The 24191-nt window shown below is 42.4% G+C and overlaps 1 protein-coding gene across 6 annotated transcripts in view; it reads right to left on the bottom strand.

The window, feature by feature from the left end:
- The window catches only part of lcorl (ligand dependent nuclear receptor corepressor-like), a 199342-nt gene that overhangs the window by 105645 nt on the left and 69506 nt on the right, over nt 1-24191 (bottom strand). For 5 of the 6 annotated variants that reach the window (XM_072496462.1, XM_072496463.1, XM_072496464.1 and 2 more), the window contains 3 exons: nt 21245-21324; nt 11373-11505; nt 5510-5761 (listed from right to left, as the gene is read on the bottom strand). In XM_072496462.1, coding sequence (XP_072352563.1) covers nt 5510-5761; nt 11373-11505; nt 21245-21324 — 465 coding nt within the window. The remainder of the gene's footprint in view (nt 1-5509; nt 5762-11372; nt 11506-21244; nt 21325-24191) is intronic. The other variant, XM_072496465.1, reaches the window with a different exon arrangement.

Raw genomic sequence — 24191 nt, forward strand, 5'->3', positions numbered from 1 at the left:
GCTTCTTAGAGGAGGTGTGAATAGCAGGATAGCTGCTGTCTGAACATGAAATAAGGGAAGAGAGAAAGGTGAAGAAAAAAAAGCAAGAAGTTGGAAACATAGGGGTAGAGGTTGCGATCTAAAATTCTTGAACTGAATGTTGAGACCAAAGACTTTAAAGTGCCAAGTTGGATGAGGTGCTGTTCTAAGCTTCATTGGAACACCGTAGCAGGTTAAGGACAGAAAGATCAGAATGATAGCGAGGTGGGGAATTAAAATGACAGACAACTGGGAGATCAGGTCATGCTTGCGGACTGAATGGAAGTATTCTGCAAAATTATCACCCAGTCTGTATTTGATCTCTCCAATGTAGAGAAGCCCACATCGTCAGCAGCAAGTACAGTATAGTAAACTGACAGTACAAGTAAGTCTCTGTTCTCTAGGACGTCGGATTGTTGGGGCAAGGAGGTACAAGGGCAAATCTTACATCAACAATGCTTGCACAGAAAAGGTGCTGTAAGAAAGGGATGTGGGTGCTGGGAGCAATCAAGGAGTAGATTGGGTGTTGCGGGAACTGTCCCTTTGGAATGCTGAAAGGGGAGGGGTAGATTCATTTAATGATGGCATCATGTTTGAGTTCGTGGAATATAAAGATGAATATATTCCCAAATCAATTCTACCTGTGCACAGCAGTGTTGCCACCTTGCAAAGCAGTGTGTAACAGTCACTATTTCCCTGCTCTGCCATTCTGCAAGATCCTGATTTATCATCTACCTCAAAGTGATCAAAATAAACTGCAACCATGAAGATTCAAGTGTTTCTTTCCCCCAGCAGGTCACTGATAATTCCTTAACCCCAACAAGATTTCTAATGCTGCCCCAGAAGTACCAACACCACTGGAACCTTAACTGTTGCTCCGAGAAAACCAACACCTAACTCTATTACAACCGGTTCTTCTTGCAAACACATTTCTTCTGCTTTCCACCATGTCAATATATAAAAGCCTAGATAAATCAGAGGCTATCCACTGCCAGGGATGCAATGGAGAGAGCATCAACTGATTTTCATAAAATATACGAGAGGGCCAGCTCAAATTTCTTCACTACACAAATTGCCACGCAACTCAATAAAAATAAACTCCGTCAGATGAACAATAGTTACTTACATATGCAGCCACTTCTGGGCAAAGGTTTTAAAGTCTATCAGAGTCAAAAATGGTTTGAACACCAACGCTGTGTCTAATCCTCCGCACACTCAATTTACTGGCAACACTGGCAAGTTCATCACTTTTCACTTCAAGCAATGAATAAATCTCTCAATTCTGGTACAATCTGACACCCAAAGATGAGACAGATGTCATGGTAGAGAAAATAATTCACTGGGTGCACCTGAAATTAGGAAGACATCTTCCACAATTAGGATAAGAGGCTCCTTTTTACAGCACCACTACCCTTATAATAGCAAGATCCATAGCCACAAATCTAGGCTGATCCTAGAAGCAATGGATTTGAGTGTTCCCTGTGCCTTTCAAACTAAATACCACCCAACCAAGCACTCAACAAGATCCCTCAACTTAATTTTTCCTTTCTTCCATGTGATCTCAGCTTCAGAAATTACCTTGATCGTACGAATTAGTGACTCAAATCATGTGACAAATTATGTTGTGGAAAGGATGCTCAGTGCATGGTGCGAGATCTACAAAGCTATATGTACTCTATTGCACTCCACTCTACTTTTTCAGTTGCTAAATCCTATGTTGAGGCAGATAGGGTAAAAAAAATGAAAACATGTCGTCACCCATATAGTTGACAAAGTAGCTTTTCAAGCTACCTATTGAACAACATATTATATACATGGCTATTTGATTCAAGAGACACACATGTTCAAGCTCATTTTCATAGGGATCAGGAGCTACACAACCTTCAATATAATTGTATTAATACACTGAAGTTTGAGACATTTAATGCTCCATATTTCGGACTAGAATGTAATCAAAACCATTGCCCGCGTCCTCAATGTTAGGTCTAAAATTGGCTGATTCTTCAATAATATAAATCTGCGAATTTGTATCCAAATAAAAATTAATTGCAATGGTTCCAGTTGCATTCCTAGATTGCTTGTGTTGCAGCCTGCATATAAATTACCAGCCACAGGTCTGTAATCACACTTCCAACTTCTGGCATACGCAACAGGGCATCTGCAAGGGATTTTAATGAAACAAGTCTGGCTATTGCACGCATTCAGTGCATCATTCATCGATAAGCAAGATGCAGCAAATTAAATTTAGAAAGCTGGCACAACTTATTTATCAGGGCACAAAATAGGCACTGGGCCATTAGGTAAAAATAGGTGACCATCAAAGCAGACCTTTACTGCGCTAGAAAACCTAGTTTTAAAAGTACCTAAAGTAACATGAGTTTATGAACCTTCCCTACAGTAAACAAGACTATAATTTCAGATCACTTTTAAAAACTTCAAGGTCTTCAGAGAGGGCCATAACTCTATCCACACACCAGGGCTTACTATGCTGAGATAGTTCTCTATTTGGATAAATATTGCCTTTGATGCAAGAGGTATCAAAGAACAAAATAAACCTAGTCACATTTTGGGATCAGTTTTCAATAGTGGAGGGTGTGGAAATAAAACACTGATGATTTACACTACAAGTGAAGACATTTCCATACCATCACTTGCATTCTTCCCAGTGCAGTTTCATCTCCTTATCATTTTTGTCTATCTGCTCCATTATTTCCACGACTAAAACTTAGCAAAAATAAAGGCCACTTCACTTCAATCAGAATGTGCACATATTTATGTTTTTTTAATGTTTACTCTCTGGAAGCAGAACAGACAGACAAGAAGTGGTCAGTAGCAGCAGTGATGAGGGTCATGTTTGTGGGATTGAGCAGGAATCCAATTTGAACTGGCAGCATTCTACACAAGTTGCCCTATTAAGCCAGACAGCAATGTCAAAAGCATATACAGGTGGTAGAACAACAGAGAAATCTAGCCAGTTGAGCCTGCTGCAAAGTATATCATTCCTACAGTTTTGAACAAAAGCTTACCAGAACACAAACAAATACTAGGTTAAAATAAAGTCACAAATTAGAAGATACTTCACTACATTGACTATCATCACTGAATTGTTGTGGTGCAGGAGGTCATTCGGCCCTTCGTGTCTGCACCAGCTCTCCAAATGAGAATCGTGACTTAGTGCCATTCCCCTGCTTTTTCCCCATACGCCTGCATATTGTTTCTATTTAAATCATCTAATATCCTCTTGAATGCCTCAATTGAACCTGCCTCCCCTACACTTCCAGACAGTGCATATGCCATACCTGAACCACCCATTGTGTGAAAAGGTTTTTTTCTCATCACAGTTGCTTCTTTTGCTGATCAAAAGAATCATTCTTTATCCTTATAGGAATGGGAACAGTTTCTCCCCAAAAACCAAGGGTCCCAAAACAGACTCCTGGGAAACACCACTATAAACCATCTTCCAGCTAGAAAAATATCCATTGATCATTACTCTCTGCTTCCTATTATTCAGCCAATTTTGTATCCACATTGCTACTGTCCCTTTTATTCCATGAGCTATAACTTTCTCACAAGTCTGTTGTGTGGCACTGTATCAAATGCTTCTTAAAGTCCACGTACACCACATCAACAGCATTACCATCATCAACCTTTTCTGTTACTTCTTTAAAAAAGCTCCAGCAAGTTTGTTAAACTTGATTTCCCCTTTAGAAAGCCATGCTGGCTTTTTCTAATCAACCCACATTTTTCCATGTGACAATTAATTTTACCCCGAATAAATGGTTTCTGGAAGCTTGCCCACCACTGATGTTAAACTGACTTGTCAGTAATTGCTGCGGTTATCCGTACAAACCTTTTGAACAAGGGCATAACATTTGCGACGCTCCTTCTGGCACCTCCCAAGTCTAAAGACCGGAAGATTATTTCCAGAGTCTCTGCAGTTTTAATTCTCACTTCCTTCAACTTCCTTTGACACATCTCATCCAGTCCTGGTGCTTCATCAGCTTTTATAAGTACAGTCTATTCAACACTTCCTCCTCATCAATTTTGAACTCTTCTGGGGACAGAGTTTCATCATCTAATCCATGGCCTGGTAGCAATTACTATCTTGGTGAAGATGGATGCAAAGTATTCATTTAACACTTCAGCCACTCCCCCCTGCCTTCATATGCAAATTCCTGTTTTGGTCCCGAATTGACCCTACTATTTTTAACTACCCTTTTACAGAGACATGCCTACAGAAGATTTAGTATTCCCCTTTTATCTTGGATACCAGTCTTTACAAAGTCTCTTAAAAATGCCAGCTTGGGCACGACACAATGAATGTCCTCCTCCTGTTCATCATGCTCCAAGATTCATAGAATTTTAAATAAATCAAGTTGCTTAATAATAACTTATTGTCACAAGTAGGCTTCAATGAAGTTACTGTGAAAAGCCCCTAGTCGCCACATTCCGGCGCCGGTATTACAAGAATATGATCCTGTTTTTCAACTTGCACATGTAGCTGGGATAATAAGTTGGGATAATAAAGGAAATGCCAGGACAGGTTAATTTTTATGGTGCTGGCAAGGCAGGATGTTTATTTGTGCCACAACACCAGGGGGTGCATTCCCTGAAGTATTATTGGCTGCTGCCTTAAGACAAACAAGTTGGCTTGACAAAGGCTAACAATAACATTCAAGTTACCAATTTTTGGATCTGCGCAGTTCTTGACCAAATCTGGTATCCACTCTATCATTTATCAACTGTCCCCTCTGTAAAATATTCTGACGATTCTGTACATGAAGTTATAGGAGGCGATTTCAATAAATGAGACCCCTATCTTCCAATGAACTTATGATTGTGGTGAATGAGTTGCAATTTCTTATTAAAAAAATAATAGAAGCCTTTTGAATAAAATATTTAAGAAATGTATTATTTCATGTTGCATTCAAAACAATGCCTCTGGAATTAAGAGTCCCATTATCATCCATCTGAAATAACTGGGATACGCGAGAGGATCCCTCAACACGGGGGGGGGGGGGGGGGGGAAATAGTATTTAAATAAACTAATTTGTTTTGTTTATTTTAATGGTCTGATTTGTTATGGATTGTTATACCTGCAATAGATGGTTGGCAGCTGTTCATGAAAGCAGCTCACCATCACCTTCTCAAGGGCTATTAGGGATGAGCAACAAATGTTGGCCTTGCCACCAATACACACAATACTGACCCTATGCTATTCTTCTCCACTTTTAGTAACTATGTATTTAAACTGAGACTGTCAACTTATTGTCTAAACTGTTTGCTTTCGCTTATCCAGAATTAGGTTTGTCACTGACTTTCATTCCATTATTTCTGAGCTGGCAATGAAGTCAGGTTCCAGAGATAAAATGAATACCATGGTAACCTGTTACTTCTATTCCTTGATAAATTGTTTTACATTAGGGATGGTTATCATATGCACACACATACTGAAATCTGAACCACTCAAATAGGAAAGAATATTGATTACCTTGTTGAAAATCTTTCTGCTGATTTTTATTCACAGTGAGGTCTAGGGGTCCCTCCTGCTCCTGGTGAAAGTTCTGGGTTTGCTTGGCAGGAGGATCATTTGGGACTGAAACAGATTCATCGGTCGATCCAGTCCGAGTTTCGTGAACATGATTACTTCTGGATATATATTCAATTGCAAACTGACGAATCATTCTTTTCATTATTTCCTGAGCAACTAGAGGAATGTTGCGATCACAGTTCTGAGGAAGGTCTAAAATAATTAATTTTATATGTTAATGGAAATGTATTATATAAAATAAATGCTCATTTTCAATTATAACGGCATACAAGACCAATTTACATTTCCTTCTATTTACATATGCATCAAGTAAAAACAGAAAATGTTGTGGAGAAAGAATTAACATCGAGTCCATATGACTTTTCTTCAGAGCATTAAGTAAACCCTATGATATAATTTCCTAGAAACACCGAAACAATGGCAGAAGTACAGTAGAATAGCAATTCTAGCCCCAAAGACAGAGGGAATTTCAGCGCAACTAGTTTGTGCTGGCTTTAGGCTGTACCAGTTGCCTCGATCTATCAGCTCTCTAACGATCATTGATATAGCTTTGCTTTCATGCAAAAGAGCAACTTGTGGGTATTTCCTAAATTGTGGCTGATTTTCTGTCAGCTGCAGAGAAATATGGGTGAAGGATCAGAAGACATCTGATGCTTATATATATATATGTCTCTTATGCACAAGTTCTAAAATAACTTAACCCCTAGCACAGCAGCAGTCTCCCCCCGCCACATCTTATTTTTCTTTTGCCCGGAGACCACGGATTCTCCCAGCTCAAGATTTCTCACCTCTCCCAGTGTTAAATTAGATAAAGTAGCTGCAGTGGAATGCCTAAACAACATGCCTCAGTTCAGCTTTTAAAAATAAAGGATAAACAGAATGAGGAGACGGTGACGGAGGCATCATGATCGGAAATAATTGAAAGTGCCTTCAATCTCCCGAGTGTGTGATGGGCTTGAAGGTTATACCAGGAACACTTTGAAGTGCAGTGTATATGGCCATGTGTGAAATTCTGCGGGAAGACTGGAAGCCATAGACGTCTTCCCATGATGTATCATCGGTGGAGATGCAGGTCACTGTGGTTCTCCATTTTTAGCCCCAATCACCTACTTTACAACATCAGCCAGGAAGCTGCAAGAGCCTGCATTCAACAGGCGGCAGGCAGCTGACTTCATCCAGTATGGCATATCCACGGCACAGCAATGTTTACAAGCTGGGTGGTTTCCCTGCGATGTAAGACTATCAATTGAACCTACAGGACAATCAGAACTTCAGGAGGGAACCAGCAACATTCATTAATAGGATGAAATTCTACTTGTTAAATTAGCCTGTGATGCCCATATAGGATTCTCTATATCAATGCAGACTGCATCCAGGAAGCTGTCATGATGCCTTTATCTGTCGCCATTCCACTGTCACTGATCATTCAAAAGTAATTAGATGGATCCTGAGCAATAACACCTACCAGCTGTCGCCATGGTTGATGACACTATTCTGCACAGTACAGGATTATTGCAATCGTGCACATACAGCAAACAGGCAGGTGGTGGAGTACACAGGGCTGCATGGTGATTAGCACTGCTGCCTCACAACACCAGGGACCCGGATTAGATTCTGACTTCAGGCGACTGTGCAGAGTTTGCACATTTTCCCAGTCGCTGCATGGGATCCCTCCCACAATCCAAAGATGTGCAGGTTAGGTGGATTGGCCATGTTAAATTGCCCCAAGCGTCCAAACGTTAGGTGGGGTTACGGAGATAGGGTAGGGGATTGTGCCTAGGTAGGGTGCTCTTTCGGATGGTCGATCAGACTCGATGGGCTGAACAGCCTCCATCTGCACTTTAGGGATTCTATGAGCAACCGCGGTCCAGAGGTTGCCCTATGGTATGTGCCACAAAGAGTAGCAAGGATTGTTGTGCTTTGCTGCTGTGTACTGTACAGTCTTGTTTTGATGGCAGGAAGTACCTGGTGAAGAGTTCATTAAATCAGGAGGATCTCAACACCCATGCTCCAGAGCCAAGTGAACAAGAAAATCAGATGGCATCTCAGGATAGTTGCTCAGCAACTGATTGCCCCACCTTCTGAATCCCTCACCAATGGCATCAGCAACTCAGAAAGCAGTTATAAAGACTCAAGACCAGGCAACACCAGAAATAATTTAACTTTTATTCAACAAACATGACTCTAACCTCAAAGGAGTGAATTAAGTCCAAACCTTCTACATTGCTGAACAGCAACAGAAACAAGAGAACTTTCAAACTTCTAGCATTCAGAACAATATATAAACAAACATTCTCCATGGAACATTATTTCAATGTGAACCTTCAGAGATGTGACTGTGACAAAAGGCCAGCATCGGTAACAGTGATATGGTAGTTACTCATCAAACTATGAAAAAGTACCCAAACTGAACACACTTCATCCAAAAAATATAGTTACATGAGAGTGAGAAATGTTGCAGGCAATTCTGCCATTCCACTAGCATTAGATTAACAGCCAAAGGCATCAGCTGGCTGGTTGGCACCATGGTTACATCCATATCCCAGAAGTCAAGTGACTGCTTAAATAAGGACCAGAAAGCACCATTTACCAAGCTATTCCCCAGTTCAATGAATACAGTCAGATTCCAATGGGAAATCTATGATGTTGCTGTAAATCACAGGATTATCTTGGCAGCCAGCGTGAACCACTGTAAATGATTGGCAGTCAAGCCCAAACTGTGCACAAAGCTATGATGCTCAAAGTATGTATTTTAGTGGCACAAATCTGTTAAAAGTCTGATTCTCAGACTCTTCACACCTTGTCTACTGTCTGCTCCTCCGCATTGGAGAAGCATTTAGAAGCCTCCACATCTGACACTCCCTGATCTCTCAAATTGTGAAGAGTCAGCCAGGCAGCTTACTAGGCTTTGCCTTACAGATTGCTCAGAATACCCGTGTCTGCACAGCTGTCTGTGGCAGTAAAGCTGGGGGTGTCACTGTTGAGCTATTGGGGCCAAGGTTGGTGAGGAAATAGCAGTTCTGCAAGAGGAATGAGGACATGCTCCCTCTGTCCCAACTCAGCAGAACCTATGCAATGCTGTGAGATTTTTTAATTTTTTTTTTTAAAAAGCTTCCTAGAGCATCCCACACCCCTCTTCCTGCTTCATTTTCTTGTGGTCTTCTCTCTCCAGTACTGGGTGTTTTGGATTTTCTGTCCTGTGGCAATAAAAATGAGAGGTTAGAATGACTTGGTTTCACCCTTCGGGATTGCAGTCTCCATTTCTGAAAGTGTATGAAACGGAGTCCATTGTCTGTAAAAGAGCACAACCACTGGGTGAGCCCAATGATGTAACGCGCCTCACTACAGCCCGACATTGCTGACCATAGCTTACAACCAAGACAACGCACTCAGGAATTGGAGAGCCCTTTCCTGATTGAACGTCATGGTTGTCGGGTATCAAATCCTCCATCTAGTGCTTTTCTTCTCCCATGCACTGTGCCAAATTGTCCTGCAAAGGCTAAAAGGAATGTACATGAGCTGTACAGTTCGCTGACTTGGTGAGACAGCAGTCAAAATGTTTATGTGTTCACCTAGTCAGTTGCTGGGTTATTCAAGAGTTCTGCAGGTAAATTAACATGATTCCTGTGCCAGGTTCACTCTTTACTGTTTGTTATTGCCTGAATGACTCAGAGTCTTACTTCAAAATAAATATTGTTTTAGCTAACAAGAAATTAAAGGGGCATGTCAACAACCAAGGTCAGGTGTTTTCAGACATAACTACGACTACAGATATTGTTTCAAAGCTGTATTTTAAAGGCCTATCATCTGCCAATGCGGATTATACTAACAATGTTGGCTGTACTAAAAATAACATATGCTGCTCAAAGAACATTTTAAAATTGATGCCCATAGATACAGAAAAGATAGGAGCAGGAGGCCTTTTGGCCCTTGAAGCCTGCCCCACCATTTATCACAATCATGGCTGATCATCCAACTCAATAGCCTAATCCTGCTTTCTCCCCATAGCCTTTGATCCCATTCGCCCCAAGTGCTATATCTCTCCACCTCTTGAATATATTAAATGTTTTAGTATCAACTTCCAGTGGTAATGAATTCCACAGGCTCACCGCTCTTTGGGTGAAGAAATGTCTCTTCATCTCTGTCCAAAATGGTTTACCTTGAATCCTCAGACTGTGACCCCATGGGCGTCATTCTCCGCCGGCGAGAGTCTCCGTTTTGCCGGCGCCCGGGGCTTTCCCGACAGCGTGGGGCTGCCCCACAATGGGAAACCACATTGACCGGCCGGTGTTACGGAGACTCCCGCCGGCCGGTCGGTGCAGAAATGTGGCGGGGCGGGTAGGAGAATTTCGCCCCTGGTTCTGGACACACCCATCTTCGGGAACATCTTCCCTGCATCTATCCTGTCTAGTCCTAAAATTCTAAGTCTCTATGAGATCCCCCATTCTGTTGAACTCCAACGAGAACAATCCTAACCTAGTCAATCTCTCCTCATATGACAGTCCCGCAATCGCTGGAATCAGTCTGGCAAACCTTCGCTGTGCCCCCCCCCCCCCCCCCCCCCCCCCAAAAGAGCAAAAGCACCCTTCCTCAGAAAAGGAGACCAAAACTGCACACAATATTCTAGGTGTGGCCTCACCAAGGCCCTGCATAATTGCAACACATTCCTGCTGCTGTACTTGAAACCTCTCGCAATGAAGGCCAACATACCATTACCCTTCTTTACTACCTGCTGCATCGGCATGCTTACCTTCAGCATCTTCAGCACACTCCCCTCTCCCAATTTACAACCGTTCAGGTAACCTGTTTTTGCTTACAAAGTGAATAACCTCACACTTATCCAAATTCATCCTCGTCACAGTTCACCCTCCCACCCAACCTGGGGTCTGATTTTTGAAAGGAAGCGCTGGTGAATGCCTTACCTTGCCAGCCTTGATCATTTTTAATGAATTTCCTATGACACTGGGGGTCACAGAACTTCTACAGGCAGTCAGTGAGAACTTCCTCCAGAAACCCTGACCAACTTATAGGGTGGAGGTGGGTGACATTTTCTGCCATTGAGCAGCCAGCTCCACCTCTGCTCAATTTCTTGTAGGTTACTATCCAACAATATGTTGGCCTTCTTCTCACTGTAAAAAGAGCGATACTGTTTAGACACAGGAAACAACCTTTAAAGTAATTTTTAATAAAAAGAAATTGGAGAGAGAAAACCATGCTCCACTTACCACTCCCAAGCTTCACTTTTGGTCTTGGTCTCGTCTGACCCTTACATAGTGCTGCCCACATTTCCCAGAGCCTGCAACTACCAAGCCTCTTCCGAGCTGGTGTGTTCCGGCAAATGCTGATAAGATTCATTGGAAACTGCACTGAGAGTTTCTGTCAGTAAGATCAGTGTGGAGACTGACGCAAATGTTGGCCTAACTTGCTGTTTATATCAATCCAGAGAACCCGGCCTACAAAGCCATTAAAAGGATAATATCGGAAAGTGATGCTGCTTTGCACACAGCCACTAGATGGAGCCAGTGTGTCTTTAATAAAAATTCTAAAAACTTGGCAGAGAGAATTGTGTATAGAATGTATAAACCGTAGACTCAAAACTGGCATGCGTGTATAATCCCTCGGGCACCATAGTGTTAATTAAGCATATGGCACATGCATCACTGTCACCCAGTGCACAACACCTTTATACATATACGTACATAGCAATCAATACTGAAAATATTCAACTCAAAATAAAATTACAACTTAAAACTGAAACTTCAACAAGCCTTATTACATAGATCATCAAAATATAACATTATACCTTTTTTGTGAAAGATAGCATTAAGAAACTTGTCTGCTTGGCATTCAAGCTTTTCAGTGTGGGACTGCCCCTGAGATAGAGATTCCTCAGTAGATGTCAGTGTTGTAGGTGCACTCATAGACGAGATATGATCCTAGAAACAGTAATGAATTGTGTACAGAAATATTTTGAAATAAACCAAATGGCAGAAAAGGTCCAATTTCAGTGAAATATTGGGACCATAACATTACTAAAAGCTAGTGCTACTGATAAGAGAACAAACAAAACCAAGATTTCCAGTTCCCAATATAAAGTTAATTGATAATTATGAATCCTCAATTAAATATTGTCATCACATATTATGGCATCAAGAAACTTGTCTTCCATGCTAGACGGATTGGTCTGTAGTTTTCTGGTTTATAACCCTTTTGAAATAGAACTTTAGATCTCCAGTCCTTTGGACAATACAAGTCCAATAATGTTTGAAATATTGTGATCAGAGCTTCTCCACTATTTCCTCTCTGACTTGGTGTGTTCTAGAATGCATGCCATTATGATTTGATACCTTTTCTACTTTGGAGTTTCTTCAATCTTTCAATTCCACTTCTTTATCCAGAATCATCTTATACAACTATCCCATGCTCAATTTGTAGCCTACATTCCCATGACCATACACATCACTGAAAATTGACACTTATTTAATATTCCTTCATCCTCGCATCCAATTAGTCCTACATTTTTTAAATGATTTCTTGATTTTGTGCTCTTTGTAACCTGCTAGTTCTGGTTCATACCTCCTTTTAAATTTATATTTACATTTTATCTACTTTCTTTTATTTAACTCAGATTTGTCTCATATTAATTTTAAAACTTTGTTACTCATGCAAAGCATTGCAGTCGTTACTGAACCACCTTTGCTAATGATATGATCTATCCATCTACCATAATCATATCCGACTTGAACATTTTCCATTGATTATCAACTGCATTGTTAACTCTTATTTTCACTTTGTCAAGGATAGTTCCCTTTTCTCAATGCAATTGGATTTTTCGGTCAGATACTTTGACCATTTCTTCATGTTCACATTTTAAATAGTTTCAGTCATTGTTTCCTACATGTTTCCCATATTCCTTACAAAAGGCAGTTCACTTCCTAGAACTAGACCCAATATTGCTTTTCTTATTAGACTAACACACACTGATCCAGAAAACATACTGTAGAAATCATTCCACTTCTTTGACGTTCATATTAGGCAAATATAAACGGTAAAAATAGTCCATCATCTATTTCATACACCTTAATTTTGTTTCTCACATTTGTCTCCCATCTCTTTTTATTCTAAAGAGCACCAAGAAATCGATTTTAGACCCACACTGGAAGGGATTAAGTGATGATCCTACAAAATACATCAAAAAAGGGTACTAGAGCACTTCAAATTTTACCTTGCTGTAAAACACAGAACATACAGTGCAGAAGGAGGCCATTCGGCCCATCCAGTCTGCATCAACCCACTTAAGCCCTCACTCCCACCCTATCCCCGTAACCCAATAACCCCTCCTAACCTTTTTGGTCACTAAGGGCAATTTATCATGGTCAATCCACCTAACCTGCACATCTTTGGACTGTGGGAGGAAACTGGAGCACCCGGAGGAAATCCACGCAGACACAAGGAGAACGTGCAGACTCCGCAGGACAGTGACCCAGCAGGGAATTGATCCTGGGACCCTGGCGCTGTGAAGCCAGTGCTATCCACTTGTGCTACCATGCTGCCCACTGAAGTCAGCTTTAAGGCAAATCAAGGGATCTTTATATTAAAAGAAAACTCTTAAGCTCAATATTAGCTCTCAAAAGAAAAATACTTCTGTTTAAAATCTACTGACTGTCCATTTGGTTTTTTTGTGTATGCTGTGTATTAAAAAGAGGAGGAAGGATAAGGTGTGCAACTTTTTCTTTGTCCAGTGTCATGGCAGCAGAAACATCAACCAAACTGCCTACCTATCCTGTCTCCCAACATTATGTTCTCACCAGACACCTGATGCTGAGCTCAGATGAATAGAAAAGTTATTGTCTTAGTACCCCGTATGAATGTTCACTGGAATCTCCAAACGGTCTAAAACAATCTGCTCAGATGTCTTTTTCGAATCTTAATCTCAGTTGTTCTGAGAATATCTTAACAAATCTGCATTCAAGTTAATAATATAATTTTTATACAAGTCATCAGAAATGCTGAAACACGAGTCCCAATAGTTGACAACTGTCAAGGTCACGTTAGTGCCTGTATCAAAAGAACCCATTGCCAACTACTTTCAACACTTTATTTTCACCAGTCAAGGATCTCATACATGTCAATCAGTTTTGAAGCAACAAAATGCCAATAAAGTGTTACGTCTGTATTAATGACCAATAAAGAAATGATTGGTGCTGTGAGAAAGACCAGGTAGAAGTCCATAGTAAAACAAGGGAAAAATAAAGAGGAACATCACCCCTATGGCATCCAATGGCAAATAAATAAGTGACTGAAAATGAAGCCAGACGTTTTGATGGAACTTCTCTTTATGCACGATTGAATTTTGTGAAATATTAGGCCACCATACTTATAAAAATAAAACAAATCGTGCCATAAACTAGACCAGTCCTGAAATGATTTCCAAAGAGACTATAAACCAGTCCAAAGACAGATGAAATAGATGTACATCAATTACATAGACCCAGAGTTTGAGTTTATTTCTAAATTTAAAACTACATTAATTGCTATGCCTGAGCAGGCCATGGAGTTAATGTTTATTTTGGCTGTGTTGCAAAACAACTTCCAGATCAGAGAATATGACAGACTACGCAAATTAAATTTAGAAATGGCAAGCTGACATGCAGTGCCAGATTGGGGACCTGCATGTGCCAAGCACAGTTTTGAAAAGAGGTCTGCATTGAGGTGTCTTCATACAATCAACTAGTGCTGTGACAGAAGTCAGAAAAATCACACTTCAACACAACTGATTTTTAAAAAAAATGTTTTTAAATGGCACAAATGAAATTCAAGAACAATATTACTTCAGATCTCATCAAAAATTGGAGCAGAATGGATAGTAGAGGGAAATGGGGTGAAAGAAAAACAAACAAACTTCTTAGAACATGGTAATCGCCAGTATTTATTGCCCAGCTTGGCAGAGAAAAGATGGTGGTGGATCCTCTTGAACTGATGCAGTCCATATGCCTTAATGGTGCTTCCTACATAACAAATTACATTGCAATGCAACAACTGTACATAGGCAAATGCAGTAGTCATTTTGCAAAGCAAGAACCCACAAATAGCATTTGTGCGATGATTGCAAAAAGAATGTCGGTTAGATCAACTGCTTGCTACTCAGAAAATATCACAGGATCTCTTGACATCCATGTAAAAAAAGGGCTATGGAGTTTTCAACTTAATGTCTTGACTGACGGTTGACTCACTCAATAAAGCAACACTCCTTCAGTACTGCAGTGCAACGTCGTATATATTTTTTGCTTGTTCTGAAATGCAATTTGAACTGTAAAACTCTAACTCAGGAGGCAAGAGTTGAAACCAGCGGAGTTAGAATGACAATGATTAAGTTTAGCAGTTCAAACACACAGACCCAAATTTGCAGAGGCAATGATGATGAAGCTTTCAGTGATCACCACCATTGCACAATAAGGACGACCAGAAACATCTGCAGCGTACAGCAATGCAGAGCGTAAACCCAAAAGTTACGGTGGGCCCATTTTTGCTGTTGTGGCGGTTTTACGGCATCACTCACTAACCTGTGCATTAAAAAGAAAGCAGTAACAAGAATTCACAATTGCCCACTAGAAAGTTTTTTTTTGTTTTTAAAAAATATTTTTATTCACCATATTTATCATCACATTCGGCATAGAAAAAAAGAAAACAAAACCCCAATGTAAAACCTAAAACATCAACTAGTAAATCAAAAACGAGAAAAAAAAAACAACCCCCCCCCCCCACCTTTGCATTCAACAGCAACCAACTCCTGAAACTGCATGATAAACAAACCGCAAGAAATGTAGAATCCCTCCTTCGCCACCCCCTCAGCTCAAACTTCACCTTCTCAAAAACACCTGAAGGTCCCCCCCGCCACGCCGAGGCACAGGGCGGAGAAGCTGACCTACACCCCAGCAGGACCTGCCTATGAGAGACCAACGAGGTGAAGGCTAAAGCGAAAATAGCTTCTAGGGGACCAGGTTCCACATCCATATGTAACACCCCCGAGATAGTGCTAAGTACCTCCCTTCCAATTCCTTTCCAGCTTCGGGCAGGAGCAAACCATTTGAACATGGTTTGCGGGGCCCCTCCCACACCGCTCACAAACATCTTCCACCTCCTCAAAAGCCGATTCATCCTTGATTTTGTGAGGTGTGCCCTATACAGGATCTTTAATTGTATCAGCCCCAACCTCACACACGAGGTTGAGGCCTTCACCTTTCACAGTACCTCGCACCACAGACCCTCCCCCATCGCCCCCCCCCCCACCCCCCAGTTCTTCCTCCCATTTCAGCTTAAACCATGCCCCCCCCCCTCCAATAAGACACCCCATCCTCCTCCAGAAATTCCCATAAATCACCGCTTCTCTAACCCCCCCAGCCAACAGTACCGCCTCCAACAGAGAAGAGGCCGGCGTTATCGGGAAGGTCAGGGAAATGTTTCTTGCAAAATCTCGAACCTGCAGGTACCCAAATCCTTCCTCCTGCGCCAACCTATACTGCTCTCCCAGCTTGTCCAAGCTCGCAAATCGTCTCCCATGAAACAGATCTTTCATTTCCTTAATCCCACGCTCCTCCTTTATCACCAAAACCTCGCATTCATCCCCCCCCCCCAGCTCGAACCCATGATTCTCCCTAAACGGCATCCCCCCTGACCTGGCCCCGAGCTTGAAGTGCTATCTAAACTGCCTCCAGATCTTCAAAGTGGCCACCAACACCGGACACCCCAAATACCTCCCCGGAGCCATCGAGAGCGGCACCATTGCCAGAACCCTCAACTCCAACCCCCTACACGAGCCCTCCCTCCATCCTAACCCATCGAGTCTCTTTCCCCTTACCCCCTGACCCAGCCCTACACCTTCTCCACATTTGCAGCCCAGTATTAGTACAGTACGCTCGGGAGTCCTCGCCCCCACCTGTTGCCCTCTCTGCAAGGTCACCCTTCTAACCCTGGCCACCTTCTCCCCACCAAATAAACGAGGTGACCAATTTGCCCACCTCCTTGAAGAAAATATTTCAGTAGAAAAGCCAGCAGGCACTGAAATAAGAACAAAAATTGCGGTAACACATTCATTTTAACTGCCTGCACCCGGCCCGCCAACGACAGAGGGAGGTTGTCCCACCTTGCCAAATCAGCCTTCACTCTGCCCACCAAACTAGTAAAATTATACCTTCAGAGCCCACTCCAATCCCATGCCACCTGCACCCCAAGTACCTAAAGTGGGTTGCCGACATACAAAATGGCAGCCCCCCCCCCCCCCCCACCCCCGGGCTGGGAAACCATAAAATACTCGCTCTTGCCTAGGTTCAATTTATACCCAGAGAATGATGTGACTCTTTGGAGCAGCCCCGTTATATTTCCCACCGACGTGCTCGGCTCTGAGATGTACAGTAGCAGATCGTCAGCATTTAAGGATACTCTATACTCCACCCCCCTCACTAACTCCTTCCACCACCTTGAGCTCCTTAGCGCAATGACCAAAGGCTCTATAGCCAATGCAAACAACAGGGGGGTACATAGGACACCCCTGCCTAGTACCCCTGTGGAGAGCAAAGAACTCCAAATTCATATTATTAATGTGAACACTCACCATCGGCTCACTATACAGTAGCCGTATCCACGCCGCGAACCTCGGCCCAATCCAAAATCTTTCTAAGACCGCCATCAAATAACCCCACTCTCCTTTCCCTCCGCCAGCGACATGATCACATTTGAACAACCTTCTCTGGTTTGAAAACAGCTGCCTTCCCTTCATGAACCCCGTCTGATCTTCTCTTATTACCTTTGGGGGACACCCCTCCAACCTTGCCACCAGCACCTTTGCCAATATCGTGGCATCTACATTCAATAGGGATATGGGCCCATACGACCCACTTCACCAGGTCCATTTCCTTCTTTAACGGCAGGGAAAAATCAAAGCCTGCCCAAACGTCTGTGGCAAAACCTGCCTCCTCAAACATTCCCACCATTAGCTGCACCTACTTGTCCTTAAGCTTCTTATGATATTCCACTGGGAATCCATCCGGTTCACTGCATTCCCTGACTGCATCCTCCCAATTTCCTCTTTTACGTCCCACTCCCCACCGGCCCCTCTAGCCCTGCCCTGTCCTCCTCCACCAACCTCGGATATTCAAACCAGTCCAGGAACTCCCTCATCTCTCTCTCCTCTCCTGATGGCTCTGACCTATTTAACTTCTCATAGAACTCCTCAAAAACTTTATTGATCTGCTCCGGGGCCACCACTAACTTCCCCATCTTATCGCGCACCTGGACCATCTTCCTCGCCACCATCGCCTCCCTCCGGGGCTGGCCGGCCAGTATATGCCCCGCCTTCTCCCCATGTTCATAGATTTCCCCACCTCGCCCTTCTCAACTGATGCACCACTTTCCCTGTGGACAACCAGTCAAACTTTGCCTGAAGCTCCTTCCTCCTGGCTAAAAGGGCTGGGCTGCACCCCCCCCGCATCTTCTCTTATCAATTTACTAGCAAATTATTTTGACGGAACATTTTATTTTAGAGTGTTATTTTGTGCCTCTTATTTCAAATAGTCAAGGGCACCAGCATCATAAAGTAAGTATCAAGAAAGCTGCAGGACACTGTTACTTTTCAATGTTCAAATGCAATTTGATTATTCAATGTTCAAATGCACAAGATTATTCTGACTTTTTAAAAATCTTTTAATGTAAATGTTTTTTTAGCATGGTTTAATCAGAATTTCAACATATCACATTTTAATGCCATTTTAAAAATGCAGTTATGATTTTGTAAAGTGTTTAAAACAAACTAATCGGATGTAAACTATAATTCAGATAGGAGTTTTTAACGTATGACAGACACTAGAGCAGTTTGGTTTCAAAGGATTCGATTAGTGTAGCCTCCAGTCACTGAATCACTTGGATCCGTCCTTTCTTTTTTAAAATAAATTTAGAGTACCCAATTATTTTTTTCCCAATTAGGGGGCAATTTAGTGTGGCCAATCCATGTAACTGCACACCTTTTGGGTTGTGGGGGTGAAACCCACGCAGACATGGGGAGAATGTGCAAACTTCACACAGACAGTGACCCGGGCCGGGATTCGAACCCGGGTCCTCAGCGCCGTAGGCAGCAGTGCTAACCACTGCACCACCGTGCCGTCCCTTTCCATCCTTACTACAGAACCCTGCAAGACCACCCTGCTCACGCCGTGAGGGAAGTCACCGTTTGTGGAGCTGAAATTCTCGCCTCCGGCATTGCATTAGGCAAGCTTGTGGCTTAGTTTGAAGTCATTGGCAAGTAGGCCATAAGCTACAAATTTGCATTAGTTTTGAGAAATGCATGTAAAACGCCACGTAGCTTCTCCAGGCCGAGTTCCCTGAATTCAGATAGATAAGCGTTTCATCCCCAATGGTAGAATGAACTTTTGAATCCAACAAGTGTTTTGAATTGTGCAAAACAAATCTCACCTGTTCTTCAATAATGGAGTTTCAACGGAAATGGAGCAGGCAACAGGAAATGTCAAAATGCACAAATGCAGGACATTTGCCTACGATTCTACAATCAGCTCCAGCTGTACCATTCAACTAAAGTTTCTGCCTGGCCTGTGTGGACAATAGACTCTACGTACACATGTGGCACACTTACAATCTCCAGAAAACCCTGCTTTCAAACATCATGTATTGTTACCGTCATATCCAATTGTTTCTTTCTGTCAGATGCTAGTCAAGAAAGGAGTGAGACAGAAAGCAGGAAACTATAGGCCAGCTAGCCTAACATTTGTCATAGGGAAAATGCTAGAATCTATGAAGGAGGTAATAGCAGGACATTTAGGAAATCATAATAAAATCATGTTGATTCTGCTTGATTGCGTGGAAGGGAAATAGCGTTCGATGAATTTATTAGAGTTCTATGAGGAAGTAACAAGCAATGTGTTGCACTTGGATTTCCAAGACATTCAATAAGATGCCACATTAGAGGTTATTACACAAAATAAGAACTCACGGTGTAGGGGTAACATATTAGCATGGATAGGGGATTGGGTTAACTGGAGGCAGAGTCTAGTGATAAATGGACAGTTACGTTAGTAAGATGCAATGTATGGAGTGCAAACAGGGATCAGTGATGGGGCCTTAATTATTTACAATCTATATCAATGACTTAGATGAAGGGACCCAAAGTATGGGAGCAAAATTTGCTGATGGCTTAAAGATCAGTAGGAAATTAAGTTATCAAGAGGACAGAGGAATTTAAGTAGGTTAAATGAGTGGGTACAAATTTGGCAGATGGAGTATATAGTGTGGGAAAATGTGAACTAGTCCATGTTGGCAGTAAGAACAAAAAAGCATTATATTATTTAAATAGAGAGGAACTGCCGTATTCACATAGTAGAGGGATTTAGATGTCACAGAATCATCCTTGAATTTAGAGTGCAGGAGGCTATTCAGCCCATCAAATCTGCACCGGCCCTTAGAAAGAGCACCCGACTTAAGCCCCCGCCTCTACCACATCCCTGTAACTCCGTATCCCCACCTAACCTTTTGGACATTAAGGGGCCATTTAACATGGCCAATCCACCTAACATGCACACCTTTGAGACTGTGGGAGGAAACCGGAGGACCTGGAGGAAACCCACGTAGACACGGGGGGGTAAGTGCAAAACTCCACACAGACAGTCACCCGAGGCCGGAGTTGACCCCAGGTCCTTGGAGCTGTGAGGCAGCAGTGCTAACCATTATACCACCGTGCAGTCCAAATGTGTCCTGGCACATGAATACTTTCAATGACTCAGCCTCCACTGTTCTCTGGGGAGGAATTGTAGACTAACGACCTTCTGAAAAAACAATTCTCAGGAAAGTTCAGCAAATGATGAGGAAGGCAAATGGAACGTTGTGTTTATTGAGAGGGTAAGTCGAGCATAAAAGTGGGCAAATGTATCTACAGTTGTACAGGGCCCGAGTGGGGCTACATCTGGAATACTGTGTAGAGTTTTGATCTCCTTACTGAAGAAAGGATATATTTGTGTTGGAAACAGTTCAAGGCAGGTTCACTTGACCGATTCATGGGAAGAAGGGGTTATCTGAGGAACGATTGAGCAGGTTGGGCCCATACTCACAGGAATTTAGAAAAATAGAAGGTTGTTACATTGAAAGATAAGATATTGAGAGGACTTGACAGGGTGGATAGTGAGAGGTTGTTTCCCTGTAGGGGATGTCTAGAACTAGGAGACAGTTTCTAAATTAAGCATTTCTCATTTAGCACTGAGGGGAGAGAATTGTTCTGAGGGTTGTTAGTTGCAATTCCTCCCCAGAGAACAGTGGAGGCCGACTCATTGAATATATTTAAGGTAGAGTTACATTTCTGATCAACAAGAGAGTGAAGGGTTGTGGTAACAGATCGGAAAGAAGATGAGGCCACAATCAGATCAGCCATGATCTTATTGAATGGCAGAGAAGGCTCGATGGGCTGAATGGCCTACCCCTGCTCTTAAATCTTGCATTCTTAGGTTCCTCAATCCACTGAATTAAAAGATGAAAATCTGACGGTATTCTGTTTAACATCATTTTAACTTTAAAAAATATGTTCAAGATACATGTGAAAGTCTGATTAAAATAAGATGGATAAAGGAGATGGCTAAAAGCTACATTTCAAGAAGTCAGTTATATAGTTTTTGGACTTACCTTGACCTTTTCTCTTCTTATGCAGCAAAATGAACAGTTTTCATTCATAGACCAGTCAGTCACTTCTTCTGGTTCACAGTCTTCAAATAAAAGTGTAAACATATTTAAACCTATTATACAGCACAAACCAAATATATTTTCTTTAACTACCAAAAACAAAGATAATTATTTAGGTAGTCCTGCAGCACAATTTTCTATTCAAGTATAGCATGTTTTAAAATGTATTTTCCAAATAAAAGAGTTCCATGCAGCCAATTAAAGTTAACAGGGAGAATTAAAGTGGATGCAATCTTTGGTGTCAATAGCACTTCAGGTACTGGATAAAGCTTCCTTACTAATTATTCCTTTTTATAAATGAAATGTAAATTGCTTATTGTCACAAGTAGGCTTCACAGCGCCAGGGTCCCAGGTTTGATTCCCCGCTGGGTCACTGTCTGTGTGGAGTCTGAACGTTTTCCTAGTGTCTGCGTGGGTTTCCTCCGGGTGCTCCAGTTTCCTCCCACAGTCCAAAGACAATACTGAAAAGCCCCTAGTCGCCACATTCCGGCGCCTGTTCGGGGAGGCTGGTACGGGAATTGAACCGTGCTGCTGGCCTGCCTTGGTCTGCTTTCAAAGTCAGCGATTTAGCCATGTGCAAATCAGATGGATAGCAACAATTCTCAGAAAACAAGGTATACTCAATGCCAGACTTTCCAGGAAATGGTGCAATGTCCAACTTATGCTATAAATCATGCAACAAGTTATCCAATCTTCCAGTTGTTAAACTAAATTTTCTAAGAAATCTCAATGCAAGTTAATACATTGCACCAGGCTAATGGCAGACCAACAACCTCAGTACTGCAGCCAATAGCATGTTCTATTCACTGGCCACAAAGCTGGAGAGTCCGACGTAACTCAAGTTTGGTTTTGGGAGCCGAGTGCCTGGTCTGTTTTTAAAAATGACTTAATTGTGATCACAGAGACATACACAAATGAAGTTCAAAAGGTAGCATTTCCTAGGCTGTGGCTTCTTTCCTGGGCTCTCGCAGTCATACAAATGAGACCAGGCAATTCAGAGCTAGGCTCTCTATCAGCAGCTCCAATGCAAGAGGTGGCTATGGGGAGTCAATCAACAGCTCTGCCCCACGCACAGATTGGCATCAGGTCTCTCAACTGATCCCAGCCAGCATGTCAGACTCATAACCTAGTAAATATGGTACAAGGCTCATCCAGGCCCAGAAATGAATGGTGGTTTCACCAGAGAGTAGAATTCCCGCTCGTAGAACATAGAACATACAGTGCAGAAAATAGAAATAATTGCTGATTGTCACAACAGGCTTCAATTAAGTTACTGTGAAAAGCCCCTAGTCGGCACAGTCCGGCACCCGTTCGGGGATCCCGAAGGCCATTCGACCCATCGAGTCTGCATCGACCCACTTAAGACCGCATTGCCTCCCTATCCCTGTAACCCAATAACCCCTCCTAACTTTTTTTGGTCACTAAGGGCAATTTATCATGGCCAATCAACCTAACCTGCATGTCTTTGGACTGTGGGAGGAAACTGGAGCACCCGGAGAAAACCCACGCAGACACGGGAGGAACGTGCAGACTCCACACAGACAGTGACCCAGCGGGGAATCAAACCTGGGACCCTGGCACTGTGAAGCTACAGTTCTATCCACTTGTGCTACCGTGCTGCCCATAGAGTCTACTTCCTCTTGCTCCTTCAGACCCTCAACCACACTTTTGCACACATTTGAGAGACTGGTTACAATATGTTTTTAGGTGTATTGAAGTCAGACCCATTTGTTGTTTAAAGAATGATCACAATTAAAAAAATATCCATTTACAATGCGGTCACAGGAAACCTTTTGCTTTGGCAAAGTAACTATGCACATCCTGATAATTAACTACCTCCCCACTAATTTAATACCAGGGCCATGCTTTGATACTAAGGGGCTGGTTTAGCACACTGGGTTAAATCGCTGGCTTTTAAAGCAGACCAAGCAGGCCAGCAGCACGGTTCAATTCCCGTAACAGCCTCCCCGAACAGACGCCGGAATGTGGCGACTAGGAGCTTTTCAGAGTAACTTCATTGAAGCCTACTTGTGACAATAAGCGATTTTCATTCATTAATTTTTCATACAACTCTGTTGACAATGTTTAAATGCAGCACAGCGCGATTTTCACATCCTCAGGACTGCGGTCTAACAATGCAGGTGGCTGCAGAGGCATGTAGACCTCTCCATGGATATTTAATGGACACATACCTTTAAGTCGAGCAGAGAAAGTGAGGAACTGAAAAGTTGCAAAATGGCACTGTGCCACAAGGTTCAGAAAAACAGTAGAAAGGCAGAAATAGCAGTCCTGAGGATAATCTTTACTGTCACAAGTAGGCTTACATTAACACTGCAATGAGGTTACTGTGAAAATCCCCTAGTCACCACACTCCAGCGCCTGTTCGGGTACACAGAGGGAGAATTCAGAATGTCCTATTTGCTTGACAGCACACCTTTCAGGAATTGTGGGAGGAAACCCACGCAGACACGGGGAGAACGTGCAGATTCCGCACAGACAGGGAATCGAACCTGGGACCCTGGTGCTGTGAAGCAATAGTGCTAAGCACCGTGCTACCATGATGACTTAATGACAGCATAGTGGGGAGGTAGTTAATTATCAGGCTGTGCATAGTTATTTTGCCCAAGCAAAAAGTTTCCTGTGACAGCATTGTAAATGGATATATTTTTTAAAAATAGTGATAATTTTTATCCTCGAGAGTTTTCAAGATGGAGTTGGTCATGACATGTTGTTTGACGATTGCAAGTTTACTTATCTGATTTGTTAGTCTTGCATTCCTTGATTTTATAGTCCGACGTAGATCAATCCATAGCCTAACTGCTGAAAATACCCTTTTGCAGCTTCATTTCAGCTAGTTAATGCAAATGACAGAGAGCATTAGCTGAACAAT

This window comes from Scyliorhinus torazame, chromosome 3 (assembly GCF_047496885.1).
Source record: "Scyliorhinus torazame isolate Kashiwa2021f chromosome 3, sScyTor2.1, whole genome shotgun sequence".
Classification (NCBI taxonomy): domain Eukaryota; kingdom Metazoa; phylum Chordata; class Chondrichthyes; order Carcharhiniformes; family Scyliorhinidae; genus Scyliorhinus; species Scyliorhinus torazame.